The 11,195-nt window shown below is 57.2% G+C and overlaps 1 protein-coding gene across 1 annotated transcript in view; it reads right to left on the bottom strand.

Moving 5' to 3' along the window:
* Positions 1 to 1,626: 1,626 nt before the first annotated feature.
* The window catches only part of CHRNB4 (cholinergic receptor nicotinic beta 4 subunit), a 36,402-nt gene continuing 26,833 nt past the window's right edge, over positions 1,627 to 11,195 (bottom strand). The window contains exons 3-7 of the mRNA XM_011382793.2: positions 8,661 to 8,809; positions 6,831 to 6,875; positions 6,620 to 6,729; positions 4,998 to 5,967; positions 1,627 to 1,901 (exon numbers count right to left, since the gene is read on the bottom strand). Of these exons, the coding sequence (XP_011381095.1) occupies positions 1,761 to 1,901; positions 4,998 to 5,967; positions 6,620 to 6,729; positions 6,831 to 6,875; positions 8,661 to 8,809 (1,415 nt within the window). The 3' untranslated portion in view covers positions 1,627 to 1,760. The remainder of the gene's footprint in view (positions 1,902 to 4,997; positions 5,968 to 6,619; positions 6,730 to 6,830; positions 6,876 to 8,660; positions 8,810 to 11,195) is intronic.

Raw genomic sequence — 11,195 nt, 5'->3', positions numbered from 1 at the left:
TCTTGTGCAACAGTAGGAAAACTAAGACTCGATTTTTAAAATAAGCGAAAGAGTTAAAAAGAGACTTCGCCAAAGAGGATACACAGAAAGCAAAAAAATCACACGAAAAGATGTTCAGCATCACTGGCCATGAGGGAAAAGCAAACTGAAACCAGGGCGATGCACCCCGTCACATCCACCGGGGTGGCTGGGTACAAAGTGCAGCCAGTACCACGTGCGGGCGAGGACGCAGAGAGCTGGACCTCTCGTACTTGGCCTGTGGGAACGCAAGATGCGATAGCCCCTCCAGAAAAGTCTGACAGCCCTACATAAGTTAAACACGATGCAGCAACCACACTCCTGAGTATTCACCTGGAGAAAAGAAAACATTTGTTCGCACATAAAATCCTATACGTGAATGTTTATAGGAGCCCTATTCATAATTGCCCCAAACCGGTAACCTAAATGTGTTCAACATCCACGCGACAGAACACTGCTGAGCAAGACAGGAACAAACTGTTGGCCCCCTCGGCAACTTGGACGCCTCTCAAAGGCGTTCTTCTCACAGGCTGCACACCGTGTGGCTCGTGTACATGGCATTTTGGAAAGATGAGGAGAGGCAGGACCGTAAGGAGCGGCACGGGAGCGGGTGTGTGTGCGGCCATCTTGGGTGGTGGACGACATCTCATATATCCTGATCACACGAAACTATGCACGTATTAAGATTCATTCTCTTGGCAAAAAGAGAGCGTTTTGTATAAAATCATATAATTTTAAAAATAGAATTTTAAAAGTCCTCCTCCATTCCACAGATATTTTGAGTACCTACTATGTGCCGGGCAAAAGATAGAATGTTGGGGGCCAATCAGAGCACCTGTGAGGGAGACGCACCTGAACCCAGCAGTGACACACAGTGGAGTGGGAGCCGGGCTGTGGGTCACGGAGGAGGAGAGAGCCCCTGCTTTCATGTGGGGAGTCAGGGGCGGCTGCTCAAATGAGGGGCATCTGAGCTTGAAGGAAGACTAGGAGCCATTCATTCATTCAACAAACATTTATTGAGCACCCACTGTGTGCTGCGCTCTGTCCTGGGTCCTGGGGATGCTGCAGCCAACACAAAGGACCAGGTCCCTGCTCTCATGGAGCTCACACTCTAGTAGGTAGATGTGGGCCGTAGACACGCCAGCAAGAACCTCAGGTACTGAGGAGCGCCGAGGAAGGTGTCAGGGACTGTGGCCGTGAGGGGGACGCTTTCGGGTGACTGGAGAAGGCCTCTCAGGGAAGTGACACTGGAATGAAGCGTGGATCGGAGTTCAGCTCTGGAGGATGTAACCACGGGAAGAGCCTCGGAGGTGCTGGGGGAAGGTCTGGAAGTTACTGCAGGTGCACAGGCTCTGAGCTGGGAGGGATCCTGAAGTGTGTGACCACCGAAGGCCAGCGAGCCTAGGGGACTGGGGGAGTACAGGGAGACGGGGTGCGAGGGACGATGCCTGGCACATAGTAGCCGCTGCTGCTAAGCCCGTCCTTACCCTGGCACGGAGCTAAACTGTCGAAAGCCCCCTCCTGCCGGGGTTCCCTGGATTCCTCCGAGGCATCAGAGAGGACAGTCCAGGCCCCCAATCCTCGCCCCTCCCACGCCACAGCTGTTTAACGGGCAGATGGCTGATGGTCTCATTCATTTAGAGCCTCAGCAGCTGTGACCCAGAGAGAAACAGCAAACTGCCCACTGGGCCGCTTGCATCATCTTACCCCACAACTGGGGACCCTGGGGCATGCAGGGCAGCCTAGGGCCCCTCGGAGGGCGCGTGGGTCTGGAAGAGGGGAGGTAGGAAGAGCCCCACGGTGCCCAGCACACACACAACCACGAATACCCACAGGAACAGCCGGTCGACCACCATGGCCACGTACTTCCAGTCCTCCACGACCTGCGGGCAGACAGAGGCGGGTCACGCGGGTCAGTGCTGGGGTCCCCTCTGCTCTCTTCCTGTGTCCCAAGTTGGCCCTCGCTGTCTGGCTGGAACCTGTAGGCCCCAGGCCACTCTGAACGTCTGTGCCTCACAGCTCGTCGGCCTCCCCTACCCACTGCCGCAGCATCGCGGAGCCGCTGGGAGCCTGGGCTGTACAGAAAGCTTAGGCGTGTGATTAAAACCAAACCTGACTGTAAACAAGGGGACGAGGCCTAAGGATCACAAGTTTTTCCTCTTATTTTCACTTGAAGCCTCCTGAGCTGGCTCCAGACGAAGGAAAACTTAGGGCTCACCTTGCTCTGTGGGGACGGGGCACTGGGGGCGGCGAGGTACCAGGAGAGCCTGCTGTTCAGTTTCTCACTCTGTTAACAGTTCCGGTAATTAAGGCCCAGCCTCCCGGCTGTATGGCCTGAGTCACTCTCAGAGCCCAGCGTGGGCTGTGGCCGGCCTCCAGAGGTGCCACCACAGATGCGTCTGCCTCCTCTGCCTGGGGCGATACCCCTAGAGAGCCCCAACATTCTGGCCTCCCTCCCCCATGCCTGTGTTCACACCCTGGCTCTGGTGAGATCCTCAGCCTACTTTTCCTTGCGGAGACTGGCTGGATCAGAATTCAGCAGAGATTCAGGAGCTGGAAATTGCGCAGCGACGAGCAAGCTGACATCGGTGACCCAATTTGTCAGGGCCCTGTCAGTGGTGTGTGTCTGGATAACCCTGTGCCACCCAGCCCCAGGGCCCCAGCGAAACACAAGTGCCTCGGGCCAAGACCAGCGGGCACCGCCTGGCTCTCCACGTGAGCTCTCCCCCGCTTTCTTGGGTTTCTTTTTGACAGCCCTAATTTCAGACGACTCTTTTGTGGTGTGTGTGCCTTCTCCCCTCTTTTTATATTTTGTGCTATTTATAGTGACCAGTTAATCACCACGCAGGGTGAGAGTGCTGAAGCTGGGACCCAGCCTGGGCTGGATCGGGGCAGACACACTCAGAAGGGAAGAAAGCTGCTTTTTTCCAGCCACACATGCGAAAGTCGACCAACCAAATCCATCACCTTCTCAGTGTAGGACAAGAGAGTTTGGGGACATCAGAAGGATCTGGGTACAGAGCTTGGATCTGCTCTGTGCCACTGTGTGACCCTGGGCAAGTCGCTGAGCCTCTCTGAGCCTAGCTTTCCTTGTAAAGTGGGGGTGGGAGCAAATGCCACTTCACAGGGCTTATGGAGGGTTAGCACTAATGGGTGTCGGGTCCCGGCAGGGCGCCTGCTGTGTGGTGGGAGCTCAGTGAACACTGGGATGATAGTAACGGGGGTGCTGGCTGGGTCCTTCCCTCGAGAGGCTTTTAATGAACTGACGTAGGCAGTCGGAAGCCTGTGACACCATGGGGCTGGGAGTCCTTTAGGAGAGGGGGCTCAGGGTAGGTGCCAGCTTGGCGGGGCGGCCGGGGACCAGAGCTTCCCCACCTGCTCGTGCACGGGAACCACCGGGAAGCTGGTTGGAAACGCAGCTCCTGGACGCCTCCCCGAGACCCTGGCTCAGTCCCGGTGGCCCTGAAGCTGGACTTTGAAAAGGTGCCCAAGTGGCTCTTATTTAGCCAGCAGGGCCCCAGGCTGCACAGTAACGGTTGGGACCCGGTGATTTAGGTGATGCTGAGCTACTGAATGGGTTCCAACAAAAGGGAAACACAATCAAAGTAATTTTCTTAAAAGCAAAGTCTGATGGTCCTGGACAGCTGTGCCGCTCATGCTGGCGTGTGCCCGGGAATCCCCTGGGGACCTGGCAAAACGGGTTCTGAGCCAGCAGGTCTGCAGGGCCTGGGACGCTGCATTTCTACAGCTGGTGTCCTACATTCCATGTGCTACCAACGCTCCTGTCTCCTTTTCACAGTGTGAGTCTGCAGCTTCTCCAGCCTGCGCTTTTCCCCGCGTGCCAACTAATGGACTGCCAGAGCTTTCCCTGGAGGACGGGCTCGTGGAAGGGAGCCGCAGGAAGGTAAGCGGGAGGAGAGGCCCTCCTCTCCCCAGGCAGCGGCGTGTGGTGGGGTCAACGTCTGCTGAGAGGACCTGGTCTGATCAGGTGTTGAGACGAGAACGTTCACAGAATGTGACGCTCGCTCTGCCTGCTGTGGAACCGCGGTGCACACTTCCTGCCGTTACCATCACGTTCTGTGCTCGGTCATAGAACTGTCCTTTGCAGTGTCATACGTTCGGAGGAGTCGTTGGGACACCTGCACTCTAGCACTCACTGCTTGTCCTGGAGAGTAAATGCAACCTCTTTTTAAAAATCTGTAACTGTAGTCACCCTGCTCGATGAATCATGATCATGGCTAGCGATAATATTTTATCTGATGTTTCTGTACTCTTAAAAGCTACAAAGGTTTGGCTACAAACGTTTGGCTTCTTGGCAAGCCCGAGGCGGCTGGGAGCAGATGCTCTTGGTGCCCCGGCCACGTGTGGTCCTAAAGGCTGCAGGCGACACTTCCAGCCCGCTGGCAGCCTCCCACTTCGGGAGCCTGCATCTCTCCTCTGCCCGGGGCTCCTCCAACCCCCAGGGTGCTGGCTGCACAACCAGCTGGCAGAGCCAGGAAGTATAACCCCCATGGGACGGGAGCTGAGGGGCAAATGCCCACCTCCCTCCAGGGACCGGTTCTGCGCTTGCGTCATCAGCGGGTCTCTGCCGGGCTGAGTTCCCCCGAGCCTCGGACCTCGGGCCTCGGGCAGTAACCCACTCGCCAGTACCCACGTTGCTTTCATCGCTTCCCCGGCTCACTGCCCCTCCTTCCCTACTCTGCGTCCTGAGCTCACTGGTCACGTGAACCGCCTTTGCCCGGGTCCTCACTTCAGGCTCTGCTTCCGGGGAACCCAAAACTAACGGAAAGGATCACCCGCCTTCCCGCCGCCCACCCCGTGCACGAAGCTCTGATCCAGCTGCGTTCCATTTTGGGTTCCTTACCCCCACAGAGAGTTTGCGAGCCCTTGTCTCATGAACGAACTGTGGGAAACGGGGGCTGGCCCTGTTGTCTGAGCCCATCCACTGGGCATGCGGCGGGGGCTGGGCAGCAACTTACGCTCTGGTCCTGATCGTCACTCTTCATGTGCTGGGCGATGAAGTTGACGCCCTGTAAAGCCTCCTGCACGTCCTGCTGGAACCTCCCGGAGGACCTCAGCCGGAAGTCCCTGGGGGTCCTCGCAGAGTCGGAGCCGGCGGGGGGCTTCGCAGCCGCAGAGGCGGGATTCACGAAGTACATGGAGCTCCCGTAGAGGTTGGAGGAGCTGGCCGGGCCCGTGGCCGAGGCGGTGGTGGCCCCAGACTGACTGGGCTGGGGGGTCCTGGGGGGGCTGCCGTCAGGGCGCTTCATGAAGAGGAAGGTGGGCAGCCGGCGCAGGAAGCAGCGCCTGACCCAGGGCGCCATGGTGTGCGTGCTGGGTGAGCGGTGGTGCACATTGAGCACGCACACGCTGGTGACGATGGAGAAGGTGACCAGCACCATGGTGAACATGAGGTACTTGCCGATGAGCGGCACGTCCAGGGACGTGGGCGGCACGATCTTGGAGATGAGCAGCAGGAAGACGGTGAGCGCCAGCAGAACGGAGATGCACAGCGTCATCTTCTCGCCGCAGTCGGACGGCAGGTAGAAGACCAGGATGGCCAGCGAGGTGATGAGCACGCAGGGCACGATGAGGTTGATGGTGTAGAACAGCGGCTTGCGGCGGATGACGAAGTCGTACGTCACGTCCACGTAGCTGGGGTCCTTCGGGTTCACCGTCCTTCGCCCCGGGAGGGCCACGATGTCCCATTCGCCACTGGGGGTGAAGTCGTCCATGCTGGCCGAGGGCGACTTGAGGACCATGTCGATCTCCGTGTGGTCGTAGGTCCAGGAGCGGAACTTGAGGGTGCAGTTCTGCTGGTCGAAGGGGAAGTGCTTCACCTCGATCTTGCAGGCGCTCTTGTAGATGGCGGGGGGCAGCCACAGGATGCTGCCGTTGGAGCGCACCACCACGTTGGTGTAGAGAGACACCTCGTAGGTCCCGTCGGCACTGGGCAGGGGCGGGGCACGGAGGAGAACCCCATGAGGTTCGCGGGCAGCTGCCAGCCAAAGAACCCCACAGGGAGCGGCAGGGAGTGTCCTCGTGTATTAGCTCATCTAGGCCTCCCAACAGTCCGGTGAGGTAGCTCTTGTTTGTCCCCGTTTTACAGATGGGGAAACTGAGGCTCGGAGAAGTCAAGCGACTGCTTCAAGGTCAGAAAACTAATGAGCAGAACAGCCGAATTCGAACTCCGTTGTTCCTGCACCCCACACTCGTGATCATTTCGCGCTTCTGCCAGTTTAACTACCACCCGGAGCCGGTCTCTTTGGCTCCCCCCGCCTACCTAATGTATTTACACAGAGTAACTCAGCACCACCGACACCTAGCCCTGACCAAGCGACAGACGGTCCAAAAGACGGTCTGGGGGACAGAAGGGGCACTGGACTTGGGCTTGGGGCGCTAGGCCCGGGCCCAGCTGTGCCTGAGCGACTCTGGGCCTCTGCTTCCCCATCTGTAACTGGGGGCGCTGGCTCTGCTCACCTCTACCTCCTCTTCCAGCCTGATAGCTAGGATGTTGGGGTGACGCGCAGATGGGGCCTAGGACTGGACTCGGGACCGGAGAACCCCGGAGGCTGGCACGCCGGCCGGCCCCGCCACTCACTTGTTGTAAAGCACGATGTCAGGCAGCCAGACGCGCTTTGCAGGGATCCTCAGGATGTCCACACCCTCGTAGCAGGAGCTGTTCCAGGCCAGGCGGTAGTCGGTCCACTCCTGAGCACACGGGCAGGGCCCCGTCACTCGTATGTCGTCGGCACCAATGGGCAAGCCCTGGAGGAGAGGCCCTCGGGGCTGGGGACCCTCAGGGCACTTACCTGTTTCAGCCAGACGTTGGTGGTCATGATCTGCTCTCGCTCATTCTGGGGAAGGAGAGGGGCTATCAGTTCACCGGGCGGGAGGAGCCCTTCACGGGCCACTTCATCACGCAGGCTCAGAGCTCGAGGGCCATGCGCCCCGCGGCCATCCAGCCTATCCTGGATGGTGTCTCACACCCCGCATGTCTAGACGAAGCTCACGATCCTCACACAGGCTGGTCCTGCATGCACGGTCCGCTCAGTGAAACGCACCTGCACATGCCCCATACGATCTTCTTTTCTGTCTTATCCGTTCTTGTTATTTGTCGAGGCCTTTTCCATTGGCCTCTGCCTTCCAGTTCCTTAACCTCATCTTCTGCTATAATCAACCTGCTATTAAACCCATCCTACGATGGGCTTCAAATTCTCCATCAGTATAATTTTCTTGAACACATCAGCTATTTTGTTTTTAAATATTTATTATTTGTTGATTCATTTTTCGTAGCGGTAACATTCACATGCCATAAAGTTTACTATCTTAGTAGTAGTTTTTTAACAGTCTGTGTCTGACTAACTCTGTGTGTCTTTTTCCATTGTCTTCTTTTTGGCCTTGGTCTTTTCTTACTTCGTCTTGCCTTATCGCGTGCCTAGCATATTTTTTTCTGACTTTATAGTCACGTGTCACTTACAGTCTGAGAAACACATCTTCATTAGGCGATTTTGTCTTTGCGCAAACATCACAGAGTGCACTGACCCACGCCGAGGTGGTACAGCCTACGACACGCCTGGGCCGTGTGCCATAGCCGACTGCTCCTAGGATGCCAGCCTGTACCGCGTGTTAGTGTACTGAGTACCGTCGGCAATTGCAATGCGTTGTGATCTGCTGTTACGATGGCTGCGATGTACCAGGCGATAGTAATTGTTTGGCTCTGTTATAATCTCATGGGGACACCGACGTATATGCAGTCCGTCGTTATTCGGTGCGTGACCGTACGTGCCTCTAGGGAGTGCGGACTTTGGCTTTAAGGCAGGCCGTCAGAGGAGGGGCAGATCACCGTAACCCAGGCTGTGTCCGAGCTGGTTCGAAGCAGGTTTAGATTTTGTGAAGGCTGGACTGTTTTTGATTCATTTTTACTCTGAGGGGTTGTCCTCTCAAGGTTTCCATCTTCTCAGCGAGGCTCAAGCTTTAATATGTGCCACCCCGGCCCTGTGAAAGTGGCAACCATTCCCCGAGGCCTCCCAGCCTCTTAGCCACCACTCTGTGTTCAGCTCCTTAGCCCCTGTCCACCAATCATTAAACTTGGGGAAAAGCACCAGAGACCATCAGGGTCACCTCCTGGAACCTGGTCCCTCAAATCCTGGCTGAGCTCTCCAAGACTTCAAACGTATTTTGATGGCGGGGGCGGGGTGAGGGGTCCATCTTTTCTAATTGTCCTTGTGGAAAAATGAGTCTGCGACAAGCTATTCCACCATCACTGAACGTTGAAAACCGCCCATCTTTAAAAAATTCTTTTAAAGTTGAGGTGTAATTTACATACAGCGAAAGGCACAGATGGCAAGCGTACGTTTGGATCAGTTTTAACAAATGTGTGACCCATGTAACCCACCTCCTTTCAAGATACGGGACATTTCTATCACCCAGAAAGTTCTGTCGTGCCTCAGTCCTGTCCTCACTCCCAAGTGGAGAATACCAGATGGACGATCTGGGACTTCGTGCACAAGTCTGGGCGATGCCACAAATGAAACCCAAGTCACCTGACTCTCAGCCGTGCACACTGATCGGCGACCACTTTTCCCAAGACCCAGCCAGGGCACCAAAATCCCACTGAGTCTCTCTCCCCCTGCACCTACCACGCTGATGAGCTGGGCCAGGGAGAGCTGCAGCTCGATGGAGATGAGCTGCAAGGAGCTGGTGGCCGGGCGGATCAGGTTGTTGTAGCGGGTTTTGTTCAGAAGGTCGTCCATGAGCTTCTCCTCGGCGTTGGCCAGGCGGCAGTCCCCTGGGAAAACAGGTCAGACCTGCTGGTCCTTCTCCAGATGACACCCACTGCAGCTGATGGCAGTGGAGCGGGGAGCTGCCAGGGCCGGGGGCACAGGGGTCCTCGGGGCAGGCCTGCCTCTCCTCGGGACTGCCAGTTTAGTATTCCAGAGGGAGCTCTGCGGTCCTCCCACGCGCCACCTCTTCCTCCTCCCGTTCGCTCCAGCAGTGAGTGGCGCCCCACGACTAGACATCTAGTCCAGACCTGTGTGTCTTCAGGTGGCCGCTGGGTTCTATTGATTCTAGCTTTCAAGTCTCTCCGTCTCCCACATACACCCCTCCAGCCCTGGTCCTTGCTCACCACCTGCCTGGGCTCTTCAGGGAGAATGTGTTGGGGAGCGGGGGGCACCTTGGAAAGAGGAACACTCAGAAGAAGATCAAGGGCACCTGAGCTGGCGGGAGAGCAGGTGGCATAGGATAGAGGGATAAAGGAGGCTTGCGGGTACCAGCGAGGGGCTGCGGCTCACCAAGCCTAGGACTCAGATTCCATCCTCCCCTGCAGGGCCAGCTCCCCATTTTACCAACCCCCTCCCTCTGGGCGGGGCCACGGGGCTCAGAGCCTGAATGGCTCCAACTGAGCAAGTGTGAGGCAGACTCCCGGGTGGGTGCTGGGTGGAGCCACGGCCGCAGGAGCAGCCTCCACCCTGCCTGCTCCATGCTCTTTCCAACTCGCTGCCTATCTGGAGCAGATGCAATATTTAGTGCCCTGTGAAAGAGGCTCCCAGCGTACCTGCTGCTGCTGTGCCTCCCCCAGAATGCCCCGGGCTGTCCTGAGGGTCCTCCGATGCTTGACCTAGATTCTCGAGCCCCTCCTCTCATGCCCTGGACCCCCTCCCAGAGGCCCTCTGCCTGAGTGCCCTGGAAGCCAGTCTGCAGCCCCAGGCTACAGCTGCAACTCTCCCACAGCCTCTTTAGTGTATATACTTCGGCTGACTAGTCTTTTCCTAAAGAGGGGTGTGACTTGTCCAAGCCCATCTGATATGTCTGGGGCAGCTCTGGGGTCAGAATCTGCAGGTCCTGGCCCCCAGCCCTGCGGTTGTGGGAGAGGCTGGATCCACAGCTCTGCAGCCCCAGGAGGCTGCTGCCACCTGGGCCCCCGAGAGAGAGCCACGGCTACTCGGCAGGCTTCTGGCTCCGAGCCCACCGGAATGCTCAGGTTGCCCATCTTTGCACCTGTCCTGCCTCTCAGGCAGTCAGCTGGCCCCGAGGGACCCTCCTCCATCTTGAGGACCACCTACGGGGTCCTGAGTTAGTGGCTCTGAAAACCATTTAGCCAACTCTGTGTTTTTCAGCTGGGCAGCCTGAGACCAAGGAGAGGAGGCACTTACTCCAGGAGCCCCAGCAAGTCAGGGGCAGAGCCAGGTCCAGGCGTCGGTCAGACAGAGGCCTCGGGCCTTCTCTCCTGCCTTGCTAACTTCCTGTACGGAGGCTGCCCCTGCAGTGGCCTTGGTGTCCGGAGCCAAGTGTGTGCTCGCTCACACTGCCGCTTGGACTTGTGAGTGTGGGGGCCCTGGTGGGGATGACCAGCAGGGCTGTCGCGGGCTAGAATGAAGTCCTCGCCCCCCAAAAGGAGCCAGAACGACATGCGTTTAGACTTTCCAGTCTGCCGCTTTGTGCCTGTGAGGGCTTCTGGGTCCAAAAGATAGGGGACGGGTCCTGCGCCCCCAAGAAGATAGGGTGGCTGTAATGGGTGGAAGCTTCTGGGGCGCAGTGGGTCACACCCCAGCCCTGTGAAACAGCCCGCCACTAGAGGTCAGTTGCGACTCGGTGACTCTGACGGGCCGTGGGCCGGCCTGCCTCTGTCCAGGGCCTTCTTTCCCAGGCCTTCTCTGGAACAGAGCGGGGCTGAGGATGGAGGGGACACAGCAGGAACGCTGACCTGTGTGAGCCTGTGTACAGTTTGCAGAAGCATAGCTGGTCTGACAATCTATGTCGGAAAAATGGCAAAATAATCCCTATTTTGGAATCACACTACAGAAGGTGAAGGTCACAGACTCTCCTTTGCAAGTGGGCATGTGAAAGGCAGAGCGATTTTCAGTGCGTGGCCTTCACCAAGGACGGGGACGGATTCGTGTTTGTTAAAAGGCGGCTATGGGTTTAAGAAAAGTTGGGAGTTTTACCTTTTACATAAAGCTCAGCATTATTATCAGTAGCTTGTGCGATCAGATGTAGGAATCAGCTCGATGCTGCGTAAATGCAGATCCCCAGGCTCCATTTCCAGAGGTTCTGATCTGTGAGCCCAGGACTCTGTGCTGGGTGATTCTGGTACACGTCCCTAGGACCATGCTTCAGAAACATTGCAACTGACTCGCACATCTGAGTCCCCAGTCTGTAGACAGGGCCCATCA

Source organism: Pteropus vampyrus, unplaced genomic scaffold (assembly GCF_000151845.1).
Source record: "Pteropus vampyrus isolate Shadow unplaced genomic scaffold, Pvam_2.0 Scaffold489, whole genome shotgun sequence".
Lineage (NCBI taxonomy): Eukaryota > Metazoa > Chordata > Mammalia > Chiroptera > Pteropodidae > Pteropus > Pteropus vampyrus.
Note: the sequence above shows the minus strand (reverse complement) of the source record. Positions and strands in the feature narration are given on the sequence as shown.